At 57.9% G+C, this 24,921-nt stretch overlaps 5 protein-coding genes across 10 annotated transcripts; 3 read left to right on the top strand and 2 right to left on the bottom strand.

Annotated features, from left to right (window-relative positions):
• The first annotated feature begins 296 nt into the window (after nt 1-296).
• Nucleotides 297-5,101, top strand: PBX2 (PBX homeobox 2). Of its 3 annotated transcripts, none has more exons than XM_062185916.1 (9): nt 297-532; nt 1,398-1,471; nt 1,684-1,931; nt 2,057-2,199; nt 2,359-2,494; nt 2,606-2,759; nt 3,124-3,212; nt 3,329-3,415; nt 3,543-5,098. In XM_062185916.1, exons 1-9 carry the CDS (start codon nt 312-314, stop codon nt 3,633-3,635), a joined length of 1,245 nt encoding a protein of 414 aa, XP_062041900.1. In that variant the 5' UTR covers nt 297-311; the 3' UTR covers nt 3,636-5,098. The 3 variants fall into 3 exon arrangements, with proteins under 3 accessions (XP_062041900.1, XP_062041899.1, XP_062041897.1); XM_062185915.1 differs by having other exon boundaries at nt 2,009-2,199; nt 3,543-5,095; XM_062185913.1 differs by having other exon boundaries at nt 2,009-2,199; nt 2,359-2,759; nt 3,543-5,101.
• Nucleotides 5,102-5,263: 162 nt separating this feature from the next.
• AGER (advanced glycosylation end-product specific receptor) lies at nt 5,264-8,592 on the top strand. Its single transcript, XM_062185917.1, has 11 exons — nt 5,264-5,773; nt 5,970-6,076; nt 6,193-6,385; nt 6,554-6,618; nt 6,750-6,837; nt 6,927-7,109; nt 7,221-7,348; nt 7,534-7,672; nt 7,945-7,971; nt 8,106-8,232; nt 8,356-8,592. The coding sequence occupies exons 1-11, from the start codon at nt 5,722-5,724 to the stop codon at nt 8,450-8,452; spliced, it is 1,206 nt and encodes a 401-aa protein (XP_062041901.1). The 5' UTR covers nt 5,264-5,721; the 3' UTR covers nt 8,453-8,592.
• Nucleotides 8,593-8,745: 153 nt separating this feature from the next.
• Nucleotides 8,746-10,984, bottom strand: RNF5 (ring finger protein 5). The gene is made up of 6 exons (XM_062187421.1): nt 10,764-10,984; nt 9,921-9,939; nt 9,715-9,827; nt 9,563-9,617; nt 9,367-9,484; nt 8,746-9,289 (listed from the first exon to the last, which is right to left on the bottom strand). Exons 1-6 carry the CDS (start codon nt 10,901-10,903, stop codon nt 9,192-9,194), a joined length of 543 nt encoding a protein of 180 aa, XP_062043405.1. The 5' UTR covers nt 10,904-10,984; the 3' UTR covers nt 8,746-9,191.
• Nucleotides 10,985-11,693: 709 nt separating this feature from the next.
• On the top strand, nt 11,694-20,890 carry AGPAT1 (1-acylglycerol-3-phosphate O-acyltransferase 1). Of its 3 annotated transcripts, none has more exons than XM_062185911.1 (7): nt 11,694-11,868; nt 17,733-17,941; nt 18,162-18,295; nt 18,562-18,737; nt 18,875-18,970; nt 19,092-19,164; nt 19,665-20,890. In XM_062185911.1, the coding sequence occupies exons 2-7, from the start codon at nt 17,742-17,744 to the stop codon at nt 19,847-19,849; spliced, it is 864 nt and encodes a 287-aa protein (XP_062041895.1). In that variant the 5' UTR covers nt 11,694-11,868; nt 17,733-17,741; the 3' UTR covers nt 19,850-20,890. The 3 variants fall into 3 exon arrangements, with proteins under 3 accessions (XP_062041895.1, XP_062041894.1, XP_062041896.1); XM_062185910.1 differs by lacking the exon at nt 11,694-11,868 and adding an exon at nt 13,121-13,370; XM_062185912.1 differs by lacking the exon at nt 11,694-11,868 and adding an exon at nt 14,896-15,075.
• EGFL8 (EGF like domain multiple 8) lies at nt 20,883-24,261 on the bottom strand. Of its 2 annotated transcripts, XM_062185909.1 has the most exons (8): nt 22,725-24,261; nt 22,448-22,570; nt 22,252-22,361; nt 22,066-22,161; nt 21,804-21,974; nt 21,645-21,724; nt 21,412-21,565; nt 20,883-21,157 (listed from the first exon to the last, which is right to left on the bottom strand). In XM_062185909.1, exons 1-8 carry the CDS (start codon nt 22,823-22,825, stop codon nt 21,111-21,113), a joined length of 882 nt encoding a protein of 293 aa, XP_062041893.1. In that variant the 5' UTR covers nt 22,826-24,261; the 3' UTR covers nt 20,883-21,110. The 2 variants fall into 2 exon arrangements, with proteins under 2 accessions (XP_062041893.1, XP_062041892.1); XM_062185908.1 differs by lacking the exon at nt 20,883-21,157 and having other exon boundaries at nt 21,164-21,565.
• Between the last annotated feature and the right edge of the window lie 660 nt (nt 24,262-24,921).

Raw genomic sequence — 24,921 nt, 5'->3', positions numbered from 1 at the left:
TCCCTCCCCCCTCCTCCCTCCTCCCTCCTCCCTCTCTCGCACACACACCCCCGCTTGGGCCTCCTCTCTCTCTCTCTCTCTCTCTCCGGCTCCATTTTCTCCGCCGCCGGGGGCCGGGGTCTCCTGTGGGGGCCCAGCCGGTACTCCAGGCCTCCCTTCAGTGCCGGGGTGAACCCCGGGGGAGCTGGGAGCCGGGGAGACGGGCGGGGGTTGGGGCGGAGGGAGCAGCGGCCCCGGCGAGTTTGGGGGGGAAGTAACCAGGCGGGGGGAGGGGCGGAGCAGGGAGGGGGCCTCAGGGCCCCCCCCCAGCTATGGACGAGCGGCTGCTGGGGCCGCCCCCTCCAGGCGGGGGCCGCGGGGGCCTGGGATTGGTGGGTGGGGAGCCTGGGGGCCCTGGCGAGCCTCCCGGTGGCGGAGACCCCGGTGGGGGTAGCGGGGGGGTCCCGGGAGGCCGAGGGAAGCAAGACATCGGGGACATTCTGCAGCAGATAATGACCATCACCGACCAGAGCCTGGACGAGGCCCAGGCCAAGTGAGTGCCCCCACCCCGTGACCCTACACAGACCCACCAGAACCCTGTTCACATGCTCTGAATCTTATGGGAGCACCCCCCTCCCCCGAGTGCGAGGCCGGCTCCAGGATCCTCCAGCTCTCTTCTCCTCTCCTTATTCCTGGAAGCCCCTAGAAGAGTGATCCCTCTCAGCCCTCCCTTCACCCCGCACCCTGAGACCTTCACAGAGGGAACCCCAAGTTCCCTCCTAACCTTTTGGTGACCCCTACCCGCGCGTGGAACAGCCCTGTGTCCGGAGCCCCCTTGAGAGTCCCAGACTAGAAACTGTTCTTGGGCTGTGCAGTCTTCTGCCCTAACTCCTCCCAGCCCACCCCCATTCCCTCCAGATCTGGGGCCCTCCACACCCCTCCTGAGGGAGCCCCAGTTCAGCCAGACACTAGGTGCATCAGCTCCCACCTGCTCATCTCCCTCACCACCCTCCCTGCCCCACACTGACCACACCACCGTCCCCTCTTGGCTCTGCCCCTTTCGGCCACCTCAAACTTGGGACTCTTCTCCATCTACCCCGGCCTGCATCTCCGAAGTCTACAGTCAGTTCATTTCTCCCAGCAGCACCCCAAACCTTCCTCCATACTTTCCTAGACCATCTCCCAAAGCCCTCAGCCCAGCCAGGCACCTGCTGCCTGCATCTTGCAGCAGAGTAGCTTCCCGGCTCTGGAGTTCATCTTTCCCCAAGAGCCACCTCCAACCCTGCTTCCTCCCTCCATGCATTTACCGCCTGCCTCCTTGTCCCCAGGGCTCCCCTCTTGTGCCCTCATAGTAAGACACCCCCAGCTCTGTGTCTCTAGCGCCTCACCTCTCTTTCCCCACTCCTGCTCCTCCCAAGGAAACACGCCCTAAACTGCCACCGAATGAAACCTGCTCTCTTTAGCGTCCTGTGTGAAATCAAGGAGAAAACCGGTATGTGAGTCCCCCTCTGATTTTTCACCTCTGGGGACAGAACCCTGCTCACTACAAAGAGTTGGACAGCGTGGGACCCTGAGGAAAGTGGGGGGTCGGGGAGGTTGCTGAGAGGCTCTGGGGAAGGCACTAAAGTCTCCAGGAGCTGCCAGGAGGACTGAGTGTTGGGTGTGAGGTCCCTGGGTCCCTAAGCCCACTCACCTGCATGCTAGGCCTCAGCATCCGAAGCTCCCAAGAGGAGGAGCCGGTGGACCCACAGCTGATGCGCTTGGACAACATGCTTCTGGCAGAGGGTGTGGCTGGGCCCGAGAAAGGGGGGGGCTCAGCAGCAGCAGCTGCAGCCGCTGCGGCCTCTGGGGGCGGCGTGTCCCCTGACAACTCCATCGAACACTCGGACTATCGCAGCAAACTTGCCCAGATTCGCCACATCTACCACTCAGAGCTGGAGAAGTATGAGCAGGTGAGGCTAGGCCCTGGTGGGGGAATCCTTGGGCCAAAGGGCCCCTCCCCAGCAGCCCACCGCCCTCCGCACCACAGGCATGTAATGAGTTCACGACCCATGTCATGAACCTGCTGCGGGAGCAGAGCCGCACGCGGCCCGTGGCACCCAAGGAGATGGAGCGCATGGTGAGCATCATCCATCGCAAGTTCAGCGCCATCCAGATGCAGCTTAAGCAGAGCACCTGCGAAGCCGTCATGATCCTGCGTTCCCGCTTCCTGGATGCCAGGTGGGACTCAGGGAGCCAGGCCAGCCCCCCAGCACCAGTCCCTCCCTCCCTCCCTCCCTCCCTGACAGCCTGGGCCATCGTGTCCCCTGGAGCTCCACAGTGCGCCAGCCTTGCCAGGACGCCAGTGTCCTCCTCACCATTTTTCTCCCGCTTCTGCAGACGGAAACGCCGTAACTTCAGCAAACAGGCCACTGAAGTCCTCAATGAGTACTTCTACTCACACCTGAGCAACCCATACCCTAGTGAGGAGGCCAAGGAGGAGCTGGCCAAGAAGTGCGGCATAACTGTCTCTCAGGTTTTATGGGGCTCGGGGAAAGGAGTTTTCAAGCAAAGAGGGCCTATTTGGTGGGGGGCTACATGGGGAGGGGTTCCGCTTCATCCCCTGTTTCTGTCCAACACCACGCAGGTCTCCAACTGGTTTGGCAACAAGCGGATTCGCTATAAGAAAAATATTGGGAAGTTCCAAGAGGAGGCGAACATCTATGCTGTCAAGACCGCCGTGTCAGTCACCCAGGGGGGCCACAGCCGCACCAGCTCCCCGACACCCCCTTCCTCTGCAGGTAGGAGCCCGCCGTCACCCCAGCTGGCTGTTGTGCACACTTCCTGCTTTTGTTCCTACTTCCTGTATGGGCAGGATCATGGCAGAGAGGGGGACCGTTTGGGCTTGAGAGGGAGCAAGCTGAGAAGAGGTTGCGATGTCAGGGGTCAGAGGTCACTCCAGGGAAATGACTTCCTCCCACTCCAGTGGGTGGCCAGGGGAGGCTCAGAAATAGCCTGTTGGGTGGGAGTGTTGATACTTTTGTGGGTAATTTGTGTCCAGTGGCACATCCCAGAGAGCCGCCTGGGGGCTTTTTGGAAACAAAGTTGTGGTTCACTTGCTGTCAGGGACTCTGCTCTCCCTGATTCTCTCTCTGCTCCCTCAAGGCTCTGGCGGCTCCTTCAATCTCTCAGGATCCGGAGACATGTTTCTGGGGATGCCCGGGCTCAATGGAGATTCCTATTCTGCTTCCCAGGTCAGGTGGCTGGTCTCCTGTCAAGTAGGGCTTTCCTGAATGCCACTCCCACCCCCCATTTGGGAGATGGAACTTTGGCCTCTCTTCACTGTCCTTTCTCCCTCTGCGACCTGCAGGTGGAATCACTCCGACACTCGATGGGGCCTGGGGGCTACGGGGATAACCTTGGGGGAGGCCAGATGTACAGCCCTCGGGAAATGAGGGTGAGTGGGTCTGGAAGCCCCCCCCCCCAACCTCTGCAGCTCTCACCAGAGGGAGAGCCTTTTCCCCAGAGGCGTGGTCCTCACAGGGCATCCCGTGACCCCGTTCCAACTGTCTCCCTTGTTCCAGGCAAACGGCGGCTGGCAGGAGGCCGTGACCCCATCCTCAGTGACATCCCCAACAGAGGGACCAGGGAGTGTTCACTCCGACACCTCCAACTGATCTCGCCCCTCAGGGTCACGGGGTGGGGGCTGTCACCAGGCAACTCGGGAAGAGGACGTGGGCATCCAGAGGACAAACCCCAAACACAGGAGAAGCACAAGACAGAGAAGGGCAGATGGGGTTGTGCCCTCCCAACAAGACTAAGTGCTGGGGGTGCTGACCACGAGGCAGGGAGAATGGGGCCCCTGATGGGAAAGTGGGGTCTGTCTCCCCGATTTCTCCTCTTTTTTTCTCTCCCCTTCTTTCATACACAGAAACCTATTTTTCAGACCCCTTTTTCTCCTTCCTCCCACCTCTCTCATAGACCCACATTCAACTATTCTGTTTCTCTGAGCCACACCTCCCCCCCCCACTTTCCCTTCTTCCCCACCCCACTTATATGCTGTGGAATCTGCGGAGACGCCAGCCCTGCCCAACCAGAGATGCCAAAAATGGGGACACGACTGGACAGAGGACGTGGGCCACGCCCCCCGTGCATCCCCACCCTGCCCCTCCAGACGGCTTTATTACCTCATACGCAGCTCATCTTAAACCAATAGAATCGCTCGGTGGAAGAGTGTCTGACTCAGATATCTACCTCGGAGGGAGTTTCTGCTACTTTAGGGAATTCTTGACTGGGCTTTGGGGTTGAACTTTTTTTTTTTAAGGAAAGAAAAAGAAGCCCTGGGATCCATCTGTAATTTTTTTTTTTTTTTTGATATTTTGGTTTGTTGGTGTTGTTGGTTCTTAATTTTTAATTTAGTTTGGGGAAGTAGGTTTTTTATATATATAAAGATATATTCTTTTTTTTTATTTTATTTCTCACTTTTCCCATATTAGGGGTGATAGCAGCCAAAGGGGTTCTGGTAAGAGAAAGGGGAACAAGCAGAATTGGTGAAAGGGCCCCCCGTGCCAGGCCTGGCCATCCAGAAGGGAGTTTTGCAGGGCACCGCAGTGCTGCCTGCTGGTGCGAGCGGGTTGCTGGTGCTTCCGGTTTGAGGCACTGAGGTGCGGGCCCTGCTGTCCTCCTTACCTCCTTCCCACAACCCCTGGGCAGGTCTGGACTCAGTGATTTTGAGGCATTTGAAGATGCCACCTTCCCCTTAGATGCATCTTTAATTAAAAAAAAAAAAAAAAAAACTATTTGCAAATTGGAGGTGAACGAATCGGGGAGGGGGTTATTACCAAATATGTTAGATATGGGTTGGGGTGCTTATATGTGTATCTCCCTCAGTTTCCCCAGAAATGTATCTTTTTTGTTTCTCATGCCAAAATCAAGGGGGTGGGGAGAGGAGGGAGGTTGCAAAAAGCCAGGTATGGGGGGAAGTAGAATCAGCACTGTCCCGTCCTTGGCCCTGAACCCTACCACGTGATCCCCTCAGACATCCTCAGGATTTGACAAAACTGTCAGCGGGAACATCTCCCGTCAAGGAACCGGGCAGAACTTCGGGGCAGGCTGGGAGTGTGATGGGTGGGGGTGGGAAGCACGGGCCGGGGGCAGTTCTCTCCTCACTTGTAAACTTGTAGTTTCACAGAAAAAAGAAAAAAAAAGCCACGCAATTTTAAATAAAGAAATTTCTTTTTTCCCTGGGTTTAGTTGAGAATTTTTTTCCAAAAACATTAGAAACCCCAGAAAAACAAAAACTATCTTTCTCTCACCAAGCCCCAGACAGATCTCTCCCCAGTCCCCTAACCTTGCCCTCACTAGCAGGCCACCTGCCCACCCTTGGGGATGACAGCCTGGCCTGCATCCTGTTGCTTAGTAACCTTGCCCAGTCACCATGGGGCTCTAGTTGGCACCCTTCAGCAGGTGGATGGAATATTGGGGGGTGGGGGCAGATCTAAGAGGAGGAGACCCTAGGAGGTACACGCCCCACCCCCAGGGAAATAACTGTGCCCAGAGGCTGGCAGTGCCTGGGGGTGGGGTGACCATTGTTTCTCCTAGTACCTGAAGGACTCTTGTCCAAGAGGTATGAATTCCTAGCATTCCCTGTGACAGGACAGGATGGGGAGATGGGGGCAGGGGAGAAGGTACAAGCCCCACCTAGGGCGGTGGCCACAGCAGTGAAAGGGGCAGACACAGCCAGGAGCCTGGGCAAGAAGCAGGATGGCAGCAGGGGCAGCGGCCGGAGCCTGGGTGCTGGTCTTCAGTCTGTGGGGTGAGCCGCTCCCCCTGTCCCACCACTCCTCCCTGCAGAAAGCCTGCCCCCTCCCAAGCCCCCCAGCCGTGTGCCACAACCTTCCCAGAACTCTCCTAGTGCCTGGCACTGCTCAAGCTCCCACAACTGCTCTGTCCTGACTGCATTAGCCTCCCCCGCCATCTCTCCACCCTTCTCCCACGATGCTGTCTCCCAGGGGCAGCAGTAGGTGGTCAGAACATCACAGCCCGGATTGGGGAGCCGCTGGTGCTGAAGTGTAAGGGGGCCCCCAAGAAGCCACCCCAGCAGCTGGAATGGAAACTGGTAAGCAGGGCTCCTGACTTCAGGGAGACCAGCGATGGTCCACAGCCCTCCACCCTGCCTCCTCAGTCCTTGCCCAGGCGACTCACGAGGTTTATACCTTTCTCCTCTGTCTCCAGAACACGGGCCGGACAGAAGCTTGGAAAGTCCTTTCTCCCCAGGGAGGCTCATGGGACAGTGTAGCCCGTGTCCTCCCCAACGGCTCCCTCCTCCTTCCGGCTGTTGGGATCCAGGATGAGGGGACTTTCCGGTGCCGGACAACAAACAGGAATGGAAAGGAGACCAAGTCCAATTACAGAGTCCGGGTCTACCGTAAGATTTCCAGGGCCTTCTCTCATCTAAGAAAAAGCCTTCAACCTCAGCTCTTGACTCCTTGGCCCTGCAGCCCAAGGATCTCTGACTTCTGCTGCCCCATTCCCACACCCAGAGCGTGAGAACCTTCAGAGCTGCAGCCTCTGATGGGGTTTTTCCTTCCCTTAGAGATTCCTGGGAAGCCAGAGATCCTGGATCCTGCCTCTGAACTCACTGCCGGTGTCCCCAGTAAGGTAGCAGAAGAAAACCAACAGAGCGTGTCCTGTGAATAGGAGGGGAGGGTGACTGCCGTGTGTGTGTGTGTGTGTGTGTGTGTGGCCGGTATCTCTCATTTCCAAAGGTGATGGTGTCCCTCTTTCCCAAGGTGGGGACATGTGTGTCTGACGGGGGATATCCTCTGGGGACTCTCAGCTGGCACATGGATGGGGAACTCCTGGTACCTGACGGGAAGGGTAAGGCCCGAGGTGCCCAGTCCTCCCTGCCTCTTCCTCACTCTCACAGCCGCCCTGAGATATCTTAGCTTGTCCTCCCCACACCACAGGAGTGTCTGTGAAGGAGCAGACCAGGAGGCACCCTGACACGGGGCTCTTCACCCTGCAGTCAGAGCTGATGGTGACTCCAGCCGGGGGAGGAGGGCCTCCCCCCACCTTCTCCTGTAGCTTCAGCCCCAGCCTGCCCCGCCGCCGGGCCTCATACACAGCCCCCATCCAGCCCAGTGTCTGGGGTGAGCACTTTTCTGGAAGTATGGCCTGCAGGGGGAGGGAGGGGAGCCAAGTCCGTGGCTGCTGAGAGCACTCAGGAGTAACTTCAACCTCATGCTCCTTCGCATCCCCAGAGCCTGGGCCCCTGGAGGTTCGCCTGCTGGTGGAGCCAGAAGGTGGAGCAGTAGCTCCTGGTGAGACTGTGACCCTGACCTGTGAAGCTCCTGCCCAGCCCCCTCCTCAGATCCACTGGATGAAGGATGTGAGTGATCTGGAGAGGCTGGGAGGTGGAGAGGACTAACTGGGAGGTGGGTACAGAGCTCCTGCAGGGAGAGGCAGGCTGAGGAGGAAGACAGGGTATTTGAGGACATGGTGACAAAAAGGGTGTATGGGGTGTGTGGACTGGAGCTTTGTTGTAATAGTCTCCTACTTCCCTTCTCCCACTAGGGCATGTCCCTACCCCTGCCCCCCAGCCCTGTCCTGCTCCTCCCTGAGGTGGGGCCTCAAGATGAGGGAACCTACAGCTGCGTGGCCACCCATCCCAACCGTGGGCCCCAGGAAAGCCCTCCTGTCAGCATCAGTGTCGGTGAGACCCAACCCCAAATCCCAGGGACCCTGGGGGCTGGCATGAGGGATAGTGCAGGTGTCAGCTCCCTACCCCATTCTGGCATTATCCCCAAGAGCCACCCCACCCCTCCCTCAGTGCTCCCACACCCAGACCTCCTCTGCCCCACCCAAATTCTGGCGCAGCCTCGCCCTTCCCTAATTGAAGGGAAGGACTCCACTGGGACTCCCACCAGGTAGCCCTCTCCCCATCTCAGGTCTTCCCTTCTGACTCATCCCAACTTTGTCTTCCAGAGACAGGCGAGGATGGGACGACTGCAGGTGAGGGGCTGGATAGGGGCTGGATAAAGTCAGAGAAGCAGGTGGCCTCCAACACTTGTGACTGGGGGATGGCTGACAAGAAGGGGCTAGTGAGGAGCAGGGGCTGTGCCCTAACTTCCCCCATCTCCCTACAGGCTCTGAGGGTGGCCCAGGCCTGGGGACCCTAGCTCTGGCCCTGGGGATCCTGGGAGGCCTGGGAACAGCTGCCCTGCTTGTCGGAGTCTTCCTGTGGCGAAGGCGGAAACGCCAAGGAGAGCAGAGGTTAGTGGAGAAGGCCAGACCCCTCAGGCTGGGGGCTTCCAGGCAGTAGGTGAAGGGTGTGAGAGGGGAAACGGGGGAGGGTCCAGAACCACATGCAGAATTCTCCCCAATCCTCTTCCTCAGGAAAGTCCCTGAAAACCAGGAGGACGAGGAGGACCGCACAGAGCTGCATCAGTCAGAGGCTCGGGAGGCGATGGAGAGCGGTACAGGAGAGCCCTGAGGGGCCCACGGGCTGACCCCAGCCCTCAGATCCCTGGCCCCAGACCTGTTCTCCCCAGAACAACCCTTCCCAACCCTCACCAACCCGTCTTCCACAACCAGAGCCCCCCATCAACAGGACGAGTAAATGGCTGACACATGTTGCCCATATGCGTGTGTGTGTCTGGGGGGGGGTCACCCCTGCACCCTGAGGGAAAGGGGTGCCCACCCACACTTCTGCATTCCACACCAGACACCTGCGGAAGCTGGGGAGAGGAAGGAAGGAGGGACAGACTTGGGAGAGTCCCCCGTCAATATATTTCACCTTTTTTATTGAACGTGTATTAAAGGAGGTAGTGAGGGGAGGAAGCACTTATGTCAGAACCCATATTAGACACTGGGGGGGGGAACAATTAAATTAAACCCACAGGGAGAGTGGGGGAGACGCCAGGGAGCCTTGCCCACCTTTCAACATCCAATCAAGAAATCTGGGGGAAATCAGAGGATCCGAAGGAGAAATGTCCTCTTCAGCCCGTCCTCCTGCCCCAGGGCCATGAGTCCCCGTGCCACTGAGCGAGCAGTTCAGAGCAGCAGGCTTTCCCCTCCGACCTACACAACACCACCCCGCCCCCGACCAGGGCTGCCCTTAGCAACAGAAACGGCAGGGTCATGGGGGGGAGGTCCAGGAGTAAGGGAGGGTCAGCAAGGACCCCCAATACTGATTCTCCTCTGGCTGGAGGTGGGCAGGAAGGAGGCATAGCTCAAATACTGAGCAACCAGAAAAAGAAGAAGATGGCGAGAAACAGGAAGAGGGAATCCTGCCAGCTGGAGGCCGGGTGCCCCTGTCCCAGATCCACACCTGTGGGAGAGAGGGAGGCTGAGGCGGCCTGTGCAGACAGAGGGGCTCCCTGGCAGGGGCTAAGGCAAGGCTCTTACCTGCACCCCGGCGGGAAGGCTCATGAGTGTTGAAGACGGTGGTGAAAAAGCCAAAGGGAAAAGCACCAACGCCGAACGAGAAGTGGAAGCCCCCGGTGTCACCAAATGGCTGGAATCCCTAGGGAGGCGGGGAAAGTCAGAGGGGAAGGGGCAAGTTCCCGGCAAGGCAGGGGCACAGCTGGACAAGGCCACTCACCCCTCTGCTCTCCGGAGCCGGTCGCTGGCCCTGGGGGCGAGGTGGAGTTTTCAATCTGAGGAAGACCAGGGAGATGGTCAGCAGGAAATCTCTCCTCTCTTTCCGGGGCAGAAGCCCCTGCCCTTCCCTCGGCACCACCGCCAGTCTCTCACCTGGGATCCTGAGGCTTCTGGCTTCCTCGCCCGTACAGTGGGACAACGGTCTCTCTGCTGATCCCGGCCTTACACACAGGGCACTCCTGCCGCTCCGGCCGGGTCTCCAGCCACTGGGGGGAAAAAAATGAAGTGGTTTCCAGTACCCAGGAGGGCCTTCCGGCTCCTCCGACCTCCCACTTCCCTCTGCATCTCTGAGTACACACCTGATGAAGACAGGGCCAACTGGATGGAGAAGAGAGAAAAAAAAAAAAAGGTTTAAACTAGCCACAGAAAAAGACACAGACCCCAGGCCTCACAACTCCATCTACCCCCTTTCTTTTTTCGCTTGCCATTTCTTTTCATATTTTCTACAACCTCTACCGTGCCAGCTGACTCTGATCTTCCAACACCTGAAGCTCCATTCACCCTCAACTCTCTCCTCTCTTCTTCCCCCGACACATTCTCTCTCCCTCCCTCTCTTTTTCTTTCTCTCCCTCCCTCCTTTCTCTGCCTTTCAGTTTAATTTCCAATTCTCTTCCGCTCCTATTACCAGGTTTCCTCTATCAATCACAACCCCCTCGCTCCAAACCAAACCCCATGTACTAGCACATTCCTCCATTACTCCCTTATCTCTCAGTCATTAAAGTCTATTTACAGGGCCCTTTAACCTCTCAAGCCTGCTCCTGCACAGGGCCCTCCCCTAGATGTCACCTGAATGGGATCGCCTAGTCCCTGGGTCTCCCCCACTCAACTGACACACGCCCCCCTTAACCTTTGCGTCTCATCCGCTTCCACCTGTACCGCTATGAACCCTCACTTCTCGGGGGCAGGGCAGCTCGGGTCTCACCTGTACAGATGTGCAGTGGCCCGCACTCCCCGCCCCACCTGCTCTTAACACCACACTCCCCGGGCCCCCAACACCCTCCTGTCCACAGATGGCCTCTGTACAGACGTGATCCCCCACCCACACACACACACCAGAAAAAGACTGACGTCCCCTCTTCGGGCCCCAGCGATGGGAATATGCCCTCCAATTACTCCCCGCTCCCAGCCTTCCCGATGCTCACCAGTACAGGTGGCCACACACACTGACCACAGCTTCCCGAGCAGTCTCCAAACATATATTACATTCGAAGGTCGCGCCCGCCCCGCCCCCCTCGCGGTTTGGCCCTTCGGGGCCCCCGTCCTCCTCCTCGGCGGCTGCCATGGCCCGTCCGGTGTCGCCCCAGCGTACCCCTCAGATCCCCCAAACACAGACACACGCCCCAACACACGAGGAACCGCCTCCTGCCCACGATCGTTGGGCGGACTTCAAGGTTTTAAAATTCCTATTGGTGTGAATGCCTGTCAATCACACAGGGCTCAAAAGAAAAGATTGGCCCAAATGGTGGGGGCGGAAGAAAGGCTTGCTCGGTCCTGCCCTCGCACAATGACTATTGGCTGATACAGTTACAGTCAGGGTGCGATGCAAAGGAATTGGTAAGAACTCCCTATACCGGGTCAGGTCGCCCCGCTAGGGGGAACTTTATTCGTCTGAATAGCTGCCAGTCATAACCAAAGGTCAGAAGCAATTGGCTCAAGACTACATAGACCTCGCCCACTATAAGCCTCTATCTTTCCTTCACTTCCTCTCTCAGAGAATGCGCGGATTCCTATTGGACTTTGGAGCGTATGGCTCCGAAGCAAACGATTGGCCGGAACTCGACGGAAAATGGTGGCGAGGCAAAACGCGTCTGCGCAGCACGCGGCTGGCCAGTTTGGCCAATCCTGTGAGAGTTGAGCCTCCCGGGTCCCACCCCTTCACTCCAACCTTGTCGCTATGGTGACTGCGCTACAATTGGCGGGGCTTGCAGTTCAAAGGCCTCGGCTTGGCTTCATCCGGGTCCTTCGATTGTGGGCTCTCTCGGCTGATTGGGCAGATTCCTTCGGCCCTGATTGGCCGAGATCGGGAACGCCAGCGGAGAGCTCGGAAAAGACGGCAAACACTAGGGTCGCAGGGTTCAAAATGGCTCCGGCCTGCTTGGGTGACGTAGGGCGCAGAACTCGGGTTCCCCAGCACCTTTTAGTGAAGGCAGCAGAACTGGGGTTAGCCCGACGTTTGGATGGTGCGGATGTCGGTCTGCGGTGCTGGTGTTAACTCCCTCGGCAGGACGACTCAGCCCGCCCCTCTAGGTGATTTACGGAGCAGACCTGAGTTAGAGGCCCACCTCTTTTTTAATAATGTGACACGAAGCGGAACGGAATCGACTTCGGCTCTCGTTTAAACCTCAGAAGCATAAGCGGCCTGGCTGCACGCCCCTGCGAGAGGAGGGAGGGGCAGAGCTCGCCCCCTTCCAGGCGGCCCTCCCCCCACCTCGTGATCTGCCCGGCTCAGGGGTCTCTTCCTGGGCTGGAGCCTTGGGAGCTCGGGCCTCTCCAGTCAGTAACTCTTCCTGTGGCCCCGGGGACAGCATTGGGTAACAAGCCTTCCCACGGCCAGTGTTCCGCGTATCCTCTTCCCCAGGGCGTGTAAAATCGGGCAGGGCAGAGGTGTGGCTCAGGGCGTGAAGGCCCGCTGTGCTCCGGCTCCCTGACGAAAGCTCCCGCGTGGCTCCAGGTTAAGGAAAGATGAGCCGTCGGGAGTTGTGCAGAGGACAGGGAGGCCTGAAGGAGATACTGGAGGGAGGTGGGGACCACGCAGGGAGGAGTGGCAGACCGCTCCCGATCGCGGGTGCAGGACTGGGAAGCCGGATACACGGCTCTCAAGTTCAGAATACAAACTCGTCCCGAGGAGCCAGCCTTCTTCCTCGTGGTTTTCCAGGAAACAACGCTTATTCTGAATTAGCATTGGGAGGAAAGATGCAACCAGATTCTGCTGGGGGGAGGGGTGTGTGAGGAGACCGATAGGAAGGAATTGGGAAAGAGGTGAAAAAGAGCATGGGAGAGACATGTACCAGGTCAGAGGGTGGGTGGGGGAGGGGGGCGAAGGGCAACGAAGTCGGACTGGAGCCCAGGGGAGAAGCGAAGAGGTGAACTCGGTGCTTGATAAATGTCTGGAATTGAATCGGGGACAGGGAAGTTTGGGGGAAGACTTGGAGGGTAAGCAGTAGATACAGGAGACGGAGTAAAAGTGGCCGTAAGAGGAACACCGGCGGAGACTGAGAAGGAACGTGCTGAGGGAGGGACAGAGCCCAGGACAGAGCTCTGTGTGCTGAAAGGGGGTTGAGGGCAAAGAGCTGCAGCTGGAACCGAAGACCGGCAGGCAGAGCCGAGCGGTGGAAGCCAGCTGAGCGCCCCCGGGGCGGAGCTAGCGAGAGCACTGTGGGCGGAGACGCCAGGGTCTCTGGGAGGCTATTGGCAAGCCCGGCCGCCCATCACCGCCCCCCACTTCCTGGCCAGCCCCGGAAACCAGCAAGCATTGGGGAGGGGTAGGGGGGAGGCTAGCGGCAGCAGCAGCCCCAGCCCTCAGAGAGACAGCACGAAGGGAGGGAGGGAGGGTGCTGGGGGGACAACCCCCCACCATTCCTGCCGCTATGGGCCCAGCCTCCCACGCCCACCTCCCCTCCATCGGCCGAGGCTAGGACACCCCCAGGTCCCGTCGCCCCCTTGGCACCGACAGAGACACAGCCGCCACCACCGCTGCCGCAGCCTGGCTGGGGAGGGGGCCGGCCCCCCAGGCCCCCCACCCCACTGAGGTGTGGGCGGGAAAGGGTTGGGAGGAGGGGGGAGGGGTGCCGAAGGAGCCGGGGATGGGGGAAAGATGGGGTCTGGGAGGGCCGACTGTTCAGATGGTCGCTGGGGGGAAGAAGGGGGCCTGAGAGGGAGGCAGGATGGAAGTGCCACGGGAGGGAGGAGACGTGGAAGCCCGGTGGTTTGGGCCTGGGGGGTGTGGACAGGGAATTCCCTACACATACCCCTGCTCCTTTCCTGCCTCTCGGTCCCACATGACTCTTGGGGGTGGGGGGGGGACGGGAAGAAGGCCAGCAGAATTGGCCTCCTAGGAATGCCCTCAGGCGCCTCCGCTGGCACGGAGGCGCAGGACCTCGGACTTGTCAGTGGCCTTCCACAGGGGCTGGACCCTTGCTGACACGCACATGCCTTGTGGGGGCCATGTTTTCTACCTTGAGCCTCTGTGCCTGTGACATGTTTACTCTCTTGTGTGCAGCCGGGGCGCTCCTGTGCTGTCCATAGGCTGTGGACAAGGGATGAGTTCTCTGTCAGAACTGCCCCTTCTTTCTTGTGTGTTCCTGTCTCACCTCCATTTTTGACATGCCCAAGTACTGCATGTGTTGAGTTTTCCTGTATTGCACTTACTACATGGCTTTATGTTCCTTGCACATGTTACATTTCTGCATGTTTGTTGTGGCGTGTACCGTTTATTTACCTTATTTTAGCTCACATCTCACCTTGCGCAGGCGTCGTCATGTGTGGGATCCCGTGGCTTAGCCACACAGCGCACACTCTTCATGTTGTGATCGGGTCAGCCCGTTTGCTGCATGTGTTTTCCCGGTTAAGGAGCTCGCCACATACGTGCACTCCCCGCTGCGTGAAATACCCATGATGTATGGGCCTCTGCTCACACGTACTATTCATTTTCATAAATCTCTTCTGAGAGCCGTCTGTTCATTCACCCATTTGGCGCTCCATTGTCTTTATAAAAGTCCTTAGACATTTCTGCTCTGGAGAGAGTCACTTAATGTCAAGTATTAGAGAGGGCGGTAACCGGGTCTCCAAGTCCGCAGACAACATCCCTGTGGGCCTGACCCTGCTGATCTCTCTGGGCCTGTGTCTCCCCGCACAACACACACTAGCTCTGTACAGTCTGTGTCGGGGGGGCTTGATGTGTGTTGTGGATTAACCCTGCTGTGAACCTCCGTCATCTGTGTTTATTTCTGGGCTTTGCGTAGCCTCTCTTGAACTGTTGGCACCCGTTTGACAACAGCAGCATCTTTCCCCTGTGACATGTGCATGCGTTGATCCTGTGGTGTGTTTCTCTTGTGTGGGAGATGACACCTTCCCGATTGTCACGCTGTCTTCGCTTACAGCTCTGTACTGTGTATGTGGATTCAGAGCCGGTTACTGCTAGGTATTAGCACATCCATTACCTTCCCAGTGACCTTTCATTTCGTAGTTAATATTCCTAGAGAGGGTAGCTCCGGTGATCAGGAACCAGCATCTCTGTCGTTAATTGTAGCTGTGTGGGTGTGTAGACAGCATTATCATCTGCACAGCAAGTGGTTCTTGTAGACCTGGGGATGAATGGAATCCCTGTCCACAATCTGCTTACAGCCTAGAGGGGAGAGGACCGGGCTGGTGAGCAGTTACTCATTGTGGTGTTAAGATCGGCGGTTCTCAAACTCCAGTACACATCAGTTCACCTGAGGACCTGCTGAGATACAGGTTGGTGGGCCCAGTGCCCAGAATTTCTGGTTCAGTAGATCTGGGATGAGGCCCAAGAATTGGCATTTCTATACCTTGAGAACTAAGGATCAGGAAAAATGTCTCAGAGAGGTCCAGAAAGGTGACTTCCAAAAGGTGACACCAAGCCGTGCAAGGCAGGAGAAGGGGTAGAAGGGCATGTCCAAGGCCCAGAAGCAGGAAGGATCACAATGTGTCCGAGGAACTGAAGGAACCGGTTTGGAGGAAAAAGTGTTTTTGTTGGAATGTGGTCGAAGATGTAAGCAGAAGTCAACCTGTGAAGACGACGGGGAAGTGCTTAGATTCATGTTATAAAAAAATCTCTGGTTGCCATGTGGGAGATGGATTGGAGAGGAAGTTAGGAGGCTGCTGCAAATAGTCCAGGAGAGAAACAATGCAGGCATGGACTGGCAGGGGGAGTGGGCACTTTCGAGCCAGCTGGGTCTTCTTCCTCTGTTGCCTGTTACCTTCAGCCCTGGCAGTAGGCTTGCCTTTGAGCACAGCCCTTCCTGCTGTGGTAGCCCTGATAGCAGTAACCGATATTTGCTGAACACCCTTTTTATGAATTATAACCCTGCCCCCAGCCTTGGGGCAGAATGGAGGAAGGAGGAAGAACATAGAGGGCAGGTTCTTCATGCCTGCACCTCTTCCTCTTGAGCCCTCTCGTCGCCCAGCAAAGGTGGCGTGAATGTCTCTTTCACTCTGCCCTCCTTTCTTCACCTGATGACACCTCACGCTGGGACTGCCTGTCCACATTGCCTGCCTGTCGCTGGAAGGGTGTGGTAGGATTTGTTTGCCTTGCCTATCTGTGGAGGCAGGAGCTGTGAATGTAGCTACTTCAGGTATGTCCTTGGGTTTACTAGGGAGTGGGGGAGGCCACCTGGGTGAAGAGAGATTTTTTTCTAGGTATGCATTTACGTTCCTTTAACTGTCACTGGATGTGATGGTAATGGTGTGTGTGTCTTGTCAGTTATATGACTCTGTGTATCTGTACGCACCTTTCTTATCACTGACGATCTGTGTTAAGTCTGTTGGTGTTTTGTCATTTTCACTGCATCTGCTGTGTATTGTGTATACGTAGGAGCACAGGCTGCTTAGGTTTAATCTAGAAACTGCAATTTACGAGATACGACCTCAGCTAAGTCATTTAACCTCTCTGGACCTTTTTCCTATAAAAATGTAAATAATATGAGGGTACCTTCAAAGAGTTCACAGAAATGTGTGTTATGAAACTTTTTTGTACCAAAATAAATGTGTCTTTTTAAATTGTTTTTATTTATTGGAGAGGCAGAGTTACAGAAAGAGAAAAAGACAGAGAGGTCTTCCATCTGTTGGCTCACTTCCCAAATGGCCACAACAGCCAGGTGTGGGCCAGGCTGAAGCCGGGAGCCAGGAACTCCATCCAGGTCGCCACATCGGAGGAAGGGTCTAAGCACTTGGGCCGTCAGTCCGCTGCCTTCCCAGGCACACTAGCAGGATTCTGGATGAGAAGGGAGCAGCCACTACTCAACCAGTGCTCTGATACAGAGTGCTGGCATTTCAAGTGGCAGCTTAACCCACTGTGCCACCACTGGCCCCTTGCATATGTTTTTAATTTTCTGGTAGTCACATTAGAAAAGGTGAAAAGAAGGGCCAGTGCCGTGGTATAGTAGGCTAAGCCTTCGCTTGTGGCGCTGGCATCCCATACAGGCTCCAGTTCGAGTCCCAGCTACTCCACTTCTGATCCTGCTTCCTGCTAACATGCCTGGGAAAGCAGTAGAGGATGGCCTGAGTGCTTGGGCTGCTGCACCCATGTGGGAGACCCGGAGGAAAATCCTGGCTCCTGGCTTCAGATCAGCCCCAGCTCTGGCCGTTGTGGCCATTTAGGGAGTGAACCAGAGGATGGAAGACCTCTCTCTCTCTTTCTCCCTCTGCCTGTCTGTAACTCCACCTCTCGAATAAATAAAATCTTTTAAAAAAAAAAGTGAAAAAAGAAACAGTAAAACTAATTTTAGTAATATTTTTATTGAACCCCATATACCAAAGGAAATCAATATAAAAGATCAATGGGCTGTTTTACGTTCTATTTTTCACATACAGGCTTTAAAGCCTGCTGTCTGTTTTACATTCCCAGCAGGCTAGCCACGTCTCAAGTGCTCAGTAGCCACATGTGGTTAGTGTCTGCTGTGTTGGACAGCACAAGGAGAGACTACTGTGACACCCTTACCAGCAGCAAGTGTTAGCTGCCATGATTGTCATTTTATGATTGCACATCTGTGAGTTGTGGATATCCATGTCTCCTGTCCGTTATCTGTCAACCTACAAGCGTGCTTTGCAAACTTTGAGGAAAAATGGAGTTAGAAGATAAGTTTATTTAGGTGCAAAAACATTTTGAAACCCATGTGTCCTTTTTTCATAACGCATGCTCTCCATGAGCTTTTTGAAGTCCATGTGTATGTCTGGAGCCTTCAGGGAGAGGCGTGGAGAGCTGTCCAGGCTCCACATTCCCACCGCCCATCCTGGGAAAGCTTCACTGGGAGCACTGGCCCCAGTCTGTTATCTTAGTCTGCTGAGCACCGCCCCAGGCCTGTTTCTGTGCGTCGCTCATCCTGCTCCCCTGCAGAAACCAAGCTAACTGCCCCTCACTGTATCCGCCACAGGTGGCCAGAATGGAGCTGTGGCCAGGGGCATGGACGGTGCTGCTGTTGCTCTTCCTGCTGCTGCTCATCCTGCTGCCCACCCTGTGGTTCTGCAGCCCCAGTGCCAAGTACTTCTTCAAGATGGCCTTCTACAACGGCTGGATCCTCTTCCTGGCCGTGCTTGCCATCCCTGTGTGTGCCGTGCGGGGACGCAACGTCGAGAACATGAAGTGAGGGGCACGGGGTGGTGGGTGACAGGGGGACCTAAGTGTGCGAAGTGAGTGGTGAAGTCTCGAGGGGTTGGGGGCGGGCATGAGACCAGGAGAGGCCAAGGACAAGGAAGGGGGGGAGGGCTGCAGAGAGGACCAAAAGGCAGGACGGTGGGGGGAGCTGAGGCATGCAGGTGGACATCCATGGATCCCACTGGGACCCCTTGCCGTGACCCCACAGGATCTTGCGTCTAATGCTGCTCCACGTCAAATACCTGTATGGGATCCGAGTGGAGGTGCGAGGGGCTCACCACTTCCCTCCCTCGCAGCCCTACGTTGTCGTCTCTAACCACCAGAGCTCCCTTGACCTGCTTGGTAAGACCCCTCCACAGGGCACACCTCCCCCAGCCATGTTCCCCCTCCTGGAGCCATCCCCAGAATGTCCTCAATTTCCCCCTCACTCCCTCCTCGGCCTTCTTTCCCCTCCTAAGGGTACATGGGCCTTTAGTCGCCCTTCCCCTCACTTGGCACTCCCGCCACCAAGACTCCCCCTCCTTCTAGCGTGGGTGAGGACCTGGGTGGGCTGTGCACTGCGACTGCCTGCACCCTGATCCTCACCCTGCCCCCCATCCCCACCCAAGGGATGATGGAGGTGCTGCCAGGCCGCTGCGTGCCCATTGCCAAGCGTGAGCTACTGTGGGCCGGCTCTGCTGGGCTGGCCTGCTGGCTAGCAGGAGTCATCTTCATTGACCGGAAGCGCACAGGGGATGCCATCAGTGTCATGTCTGAGGTCGCCCAGACCCTGCTCACCCAGGACGTGAGTCATCCTGGGGAAACAGGAATCCGGGAGGAGGGAGAGGGATGGGAACAGTTGTAAATAAGCTGATATGTAGGGCCAAGGGCCCACGATGACCGCTCTGCCTGTGTGTTTTCCTTACCTCTCTTTTCCTCCAGGTGAGGGTCTGGGTTTTTCCTGAGGGAACAAGAAATCACAATGGGTCCATGCTGCCCTTCAAACGTGGCGCCTTCCATCTTGCAGTGCAGGCCCAGGTGATGACCGTTCCCCCTGCTGCCACTCCGCCCCCAGCCCCCAGCACTCCTTCCTTTCTGGGACAGGCTCGCAGGTCTCCGAAGGGCGCCAAGGACTCACCCTGCTTTACCCCTCTCCCAGGTTCCCATTGTCCCCATAGTCATGTCCTCCTATCAAGACTTCTACTGCAAGAAGGAGCGCCGCTTCACATCCGGTGAGGACTCAGCACATCCCGGGTGGGGTGTGGCTGGAAGGCCCGGAGGGAGACACCCTGTGAGGTGGGGGGGGGTCATGTCACTGAGTGTCAGAGGCTTGAGACGTCCCCAGGGTCTGACATCAGACCCCATGTCAGCCAGGAAGTGTTTATTGAGCCCCCACTGCACTCTGCTACATGGCGGGTAGGGTAGCACCTGCTCCCTTTAAGAGGGGCTGGTACTATCCAGCAGGAAAGACAGGGCCCATGTGTGCAAAGTTGAAATGAATGATGCCCATGACAAATGCTTGGACCCAGACAGTGGGGGCTGGACGGGTCCAGAGCAGGTGTCTGACAAAGGCATGGGGACGGAGCGGGGGAGGGAGGAAGTTGGTGACCAGCGCTGGGGAAGAACACCAAAGGTTGAGGAGAGGAGGAGGAGCAGGACTGCTTGGAAGGTAGCCCCCCTGTGGCCAGAGACATGGGTGGACGGGCCGTGATGGTGCTCCCCCACCCCGCAGGGCGATGTCAGGTGCGTGTGCTGCCCCCAGTCCCCACAGAAGGGCTGACACCAGATGACGTCCCAGCTCTGGCTGACAGAGTCCGGCACTCCATGCTCACCGTTTTCCGGGAAATCTCCACGGATGGCCGGGGTGGGGGTGACTATCTGAAGAAGCCCGGGGGAGTGAGCGAGGCCCGGCTCTGAGCTCCCCTCCCATTTACCCCGCCTTCCTCCCCACACCTGCCAACCCAGCCAGCCCTGAAGCTGGGCCCAGCCCTCTTTCTTGTTTCCCCTCTCCCCACGTATTCTCCTCTTTGGAATCTTCAACTTCTGAAGTGAATGTGGATCCAAGGCCACTCCCTGCCTCCTCCCTGCCCCACCCATGGACTCTCCTGCCTCCGGGCAGTCTCCACTCCAGCTTCCACTTCCCGCCATCTTGTCAGTGGGACTGTCACCTCCCCCTCATCTCAAGTGGCTCAGCCTACACGGGGGTGGGGAACATTCCAGCCCAGCCCAGCCCCAGTGGACTGTCTTCCTTTGTGGTCCTCTCTCCCTCTCCACGGCACACTGGCCAGTGGACTCATCCATTCTGTGGAACAAGTCACCTCCCGCCCCGCCCCGCCCCTAAGTCCATGGGTTCAGTGGACTCATCCATGTGAGGACTCCTCACCTTGTGTCTAGAAGCCGATACCTGGAACACTGCTCCCAGACTCCTCCTGGGAACTCCTCAGCACCTGCACCCTCCCTCCTGGTGGAGCCTCCTGCCAGTGGGGGGTTGGACTCTTCTAACTCAGAGGCCTCATCCCTGCCCTTGCTAGAAGCCCAGGGTTGAGCACACTCCCAAATGCCAGTTTGATCTCCACATTTCCGCTCCCCCCGTCCCCACGGTACAGTTCTTCAGTGGTCCCGGCCCCCTGTGCCATTCTAACCAGACACAAGCAGGAAGAGGCAGCCATCAGGGGCTGCACGCCTGCTCCTGGGGAGTTGGGCGAAGGAACTGACCCTGGCTGGAGGGGTAGGAGGGCTTTAATTTATTTCTTTCTTTTGAGGTTTCCCCCTCTCGGAGCCAGTTTTCATTTCCTCCCGGTGGCATTGGGCTCGCCCGGCTTCCCACTCCATGTTCCCACCATGGGGGAGGTGGGCTGGGAGCAAAAGGAGAGGTTGGGACCCAGTTTTTTGTGGTTGGTTTTTATTCATTATCTGGGTAACAGCAAGAAACTGAGAATAAAGAGAGAGAGAAAGAGATCGGGCATTTTCTTGTGTTTGTTAAGGAGTTGAACAAGCAGTCCTTGCCCAGGCAACCTGCCCCCAGCCAGAAGACTGGGGCCAGCTGCAGGGCAACCTGCACCCCCTCTTCAGCTCGGCACTGCTGTAGCCTTATCTGCAGCTCCCAGGTGGCCAATGCCAGAGGATTAGTGGGTCCAGTTTCTGTATAAATTAGGGGGCAGGGGTGCTGCGGAGCTCCTTATCGGTGATTGAGGCTTTGGCCCAGGCTGTTGTCTTCACAGGAACCTGGTTAATGACAAGCGGACAGACAACATGGTGGGGGGGGGGGGGCCTGCCTCCAGCCTGGATGTGCACTGTTGCCACTCACCCAGCAGTGTGGCACTGCTATGAAGCCCCCTCCCCCCAGTAGCAGTGAAGTGAGGCTAATCAGGGCCCGTTAGGGAGCCCGTGAGCTTGGGGGAGGGGTTTCTAGAAAAGAGGGACTGGGGAGGGGCTCCCGCAGAGCAGGTGTGGAGGCAGGGAGAAGCGCGAGGACTCACAGGCGCCCAGCCTCTCCTCCAGCAGCAGCACCTGGTCGCTGAGGGATTCGATTCTGTCGCCTCGGCCCCACAGCTCTGCCACCTGTTCTGGCTGCAGCTCTTCAGGCGGCACGGGCAGCACCGCCCGAACCCAGGCCCCGGCCTGACTGGCCCACTAGGAACAAGAGACGCCTCGGGGTGTTGGTGATGGGGCCCTCCACGCCGCAGGCTTGGCCCCAAGCGCCTCTGCTCACCTGCTCCAGTCGCTCCAGGCGCCCTCGAAGCTCACGAACCTCACGCCTCAAGGCGCGCTCATCCGGTTCTGCCTCCCGAACTAGGGCAAGGGAGAAGGAGGGGTGACCACCTGCCCGCCCTGGCGCTGGCCTCGGGCCTTCCCCGTGACCTACACTCACCGGCCACGCTGAGGATGCTGGCACTAGTTGGGGCTTCCGGGGACCCCTCCGTGCAAGTGTGACCGTCGGGTCCCAGCACCAGACCGTGAGGGCAGCCGCAGGTGAAGCTGCCAGCCGTGTTGTGACAGCGATGCGAGCAGAGGGAGACGCCGGCCCTGCACTCGTCCACGTCTGGTTACCGGAAAGAGCAGAGGGCTGAGCAGGGGACGCGGTCGGGGGCGGGGGCGCGCGCGCCGCTTGCGGGGGTGGGGAACCGACTCACCCACGTGACAGTGCTTCCCTCCCCAGCCGGGGGCGCACTCGCACTGGCCGGGCCGGACGCAGCTGCCTCCGTTCCGGCAAGGCTTGACGCAGATGGCTGCGGGCCGGGCCGGGGGAGTGGGGATTCAGACCAAGCCGAGCCCTGCTCCCCCGCGCCGCCCGCAGGGCCTGAAAGACCCGGCCTCACCTTCACAGGTGAGCGCCCCCGGGTGCCGCTTCTTCCAGCCCTGGCAGCACGTGGTGTGGGTCTGCGGCACCTCGCGCCTCACCTCCCGCCACGCCACGCGGTACGTGGTCCTGGAACACAACGCCCGCCTCGGGCTTGCATCGGGGTCTTTGGGGCCCTTCGAGAAAGCCTGGAGCCCCAACTCCCCGGCCCTCACCTGTACGTGCTGCAGACCTGCCTCCCAGAACACAGGGTCAGGTAGGGTTTGTACACTGGTTGGCTGTAGGATTCGTTGTAGCGGAGCGGGACCATCAGTGTCTGCTTGGCGCAGACCCCCTGACTGCATCATAGCCGGAGAGACATTGAATGGGCTGGGGTCTGGGGAGGCAGGAGTCCCACTTCCCAGCTCTCCCTGCAGATGCCTCCTGTGAAGCCCCACCCCCAGGAGTGGCTCCCCGCACGACCTCACCCCGGCCCCATCCCCTCTGTGTCACCTCGCTTTGAGGGATCCACCCTTGGCCCCCTCGCCTGACAGCAGTCGCAGGAAGAGGAAGAGTCCGCCTAAGAGAGTGCGCAGCTCAGCCCCAGGCCCCATGATCCTCTTTGACTTCGGACTTCCGAGGGCTGCAGGCAAGAAAAGATTAATGGATGCTCTTCCCTCTGCTGTGGTCTCCGCCCCACCAAGAGCAGTCTGCCAGCCCTTCTAAGGAAATGACAGGCACTCATTTCACACCTGGATTGTCTGCACCAGTGTGTACCTTTAACTGGCACCACCCTTTTAGCATATCATGATCCACCGAGCAGCATCCAGGCTCCCACCACATTCCAGCACCCCGCAGCCTATCCGCCCCTCATCCTCTCTGCAAAACACGTGTTATCCTTCCTGTCTAACATGCCCTCCTACAATTTCATCTTCATCCTTTCAAGACCCAAGATGTACACCTTCGCACCTTACACACAAACCCAAGCACCTGCAGCTGCCACACTTTAAACCATCCTGCTACCTTCACACACCCACACCATCACATACAACCTGATGCCACACACTCCCAACTTAGTGTCCCCCAACTCCCACCCACGCTAAGACTCCGAGTAACCCCCACTCTCCCCATGACATTCTCTCCCCACCTGGCTTCCCCTTTTCTCCCGGGAGACTTCAGGCAGAGCAGTCCCGCAGCAGTAAAACTCAGACTAGTGGGTGGGCCTGGGCAGGCTGGGAAGGAGAGGAGGGGCCGGGCCAGACAGGGTCCTCCCATTCCTGCCCCCTTCCACAAGCCGCCTCCTCAGCTCCAGCCTGGTCAATGCAATGGGGTCAAGTCTCACTGCCCTCACCCCCACTGCAACAAAAGGCTCCCTGGAAATATCCACCCTCTGAGCCCCCTGCTTCTAGATGCCCAAAGGCAGCAGAGCTACTGGCTCTGTGGGCCCCAGTGCACGCACACACACACACACACACACACCCCTTCAACCCAGCTCTCTGGGGCAGAATTAGGGGCAGAGAGAGAACGCGCATGCGCAAGTGGCTCAGGTCCCAGAAGCAGCAAGATCAGCTGAAGAAAGAAGGGCAAGTTGTCACAGAGGGCAGCAGGGCACCAAGGGGAAAACTGTCCCCATCTCTTGATGACATTTGTTAGGGCTTAGGGGCCAGAGTTGAGTCAGTCACCACTCCCCATGCCACAGCAGACAGGGCCCTATTGTCCCAGTCAAAATTCCTTCTTTCAAGGAAAAGGAGGCTCATTGTCCAGCCCCTCACCCAGCTTCGACCTACAAAGGTCGAAAAGGGGCGCGACGAATGCCCACCCTGACCCTCAGCCCCCTCGTCTAGGCTGGGATGGCGGGCGCATTCCACCCATGAGGCTGTTCTACCCATGAGGCTGTGGCCGTGCACACCACTGAAGCCCCGGGCTCAGCCCCCCAATCTGAGGCTGGGACAGGAAGAGAATTGTCTTCAGCAGGAAAGAACCCGCAGAGAATCAGGAACCCACACAGAATGGGCATTGAGAGAGCGGAAACACCAAGGGGGTCCCCGCCCCGCACCAGGCATCCGGGCACCCAGGCCTTGGGCTCTCCATCCCCACCCTGCTTGGAGAGCCAGGTCCCCTTCATGTGGAAATGAGCCAAGCAGCACTGCGGAAATGGAACTTTATTCCCATAAATACAGGAGTAATACCCATTCGAGGGTAGTTAAAAGAGGGGCTGGGGCCTCAAAGAAACTAGGCTCCCAGGGGTACCCCAACACTGATCATAGGGACTGGGGGATCCCCAAACCTGAGATGGGCCTCACAGGCCACAGATATTCCCCAACACTGACACTTCAACAACATAACTGTCCCCATAGGGGAGCCTCAGAACCCCACTCCCATGGGTGGTCTCTCTTGGGGGTGAGGAAGGCTGACGAACAGGGCAGTCCAGAGGAAAAGGGGACATGAGAGGACAGAAGCTAAAAATGTCCTGAGTGGCCCGGAGGGAGGCCCCTGGGGTGGGCAGGGGCTGCGTTCTCCTCCTGTACAGCCAGATCTGGAGCAGCAGCAGCAGCAGTCACAAGTTAAAAACCTGCCTCCCACTTCCCAACCTCAGCTCTGGGAGAAAGGGAGAGCATGGAGCAGCCCCCGACAAGAGGACGTGAGGTAGGGAAGACCAGGACCTGTCATTCACGGGAGAGCAGGGCGGGGGGGGGGGGGGGGGCGGAGG

This window comes from Lepus europaeus, chromosome 3, assembly GCF_033115175.1.
Source record: "Lepus europaeus isolate LE1 chromosome 3, mLepTim1.pri, whole genome shotgun sequence".
Taxonomy (NCBI): Eukaryota; Metazoa; Chordata; class Mammalia; order Lagomorpha; family Leporidae; genus Lepus; species Lepus europaeus.
Note: the sequence above shows the minus strand (reverse complement) of the source record. Positions and strands in the feature narration are given on the sequence as shown.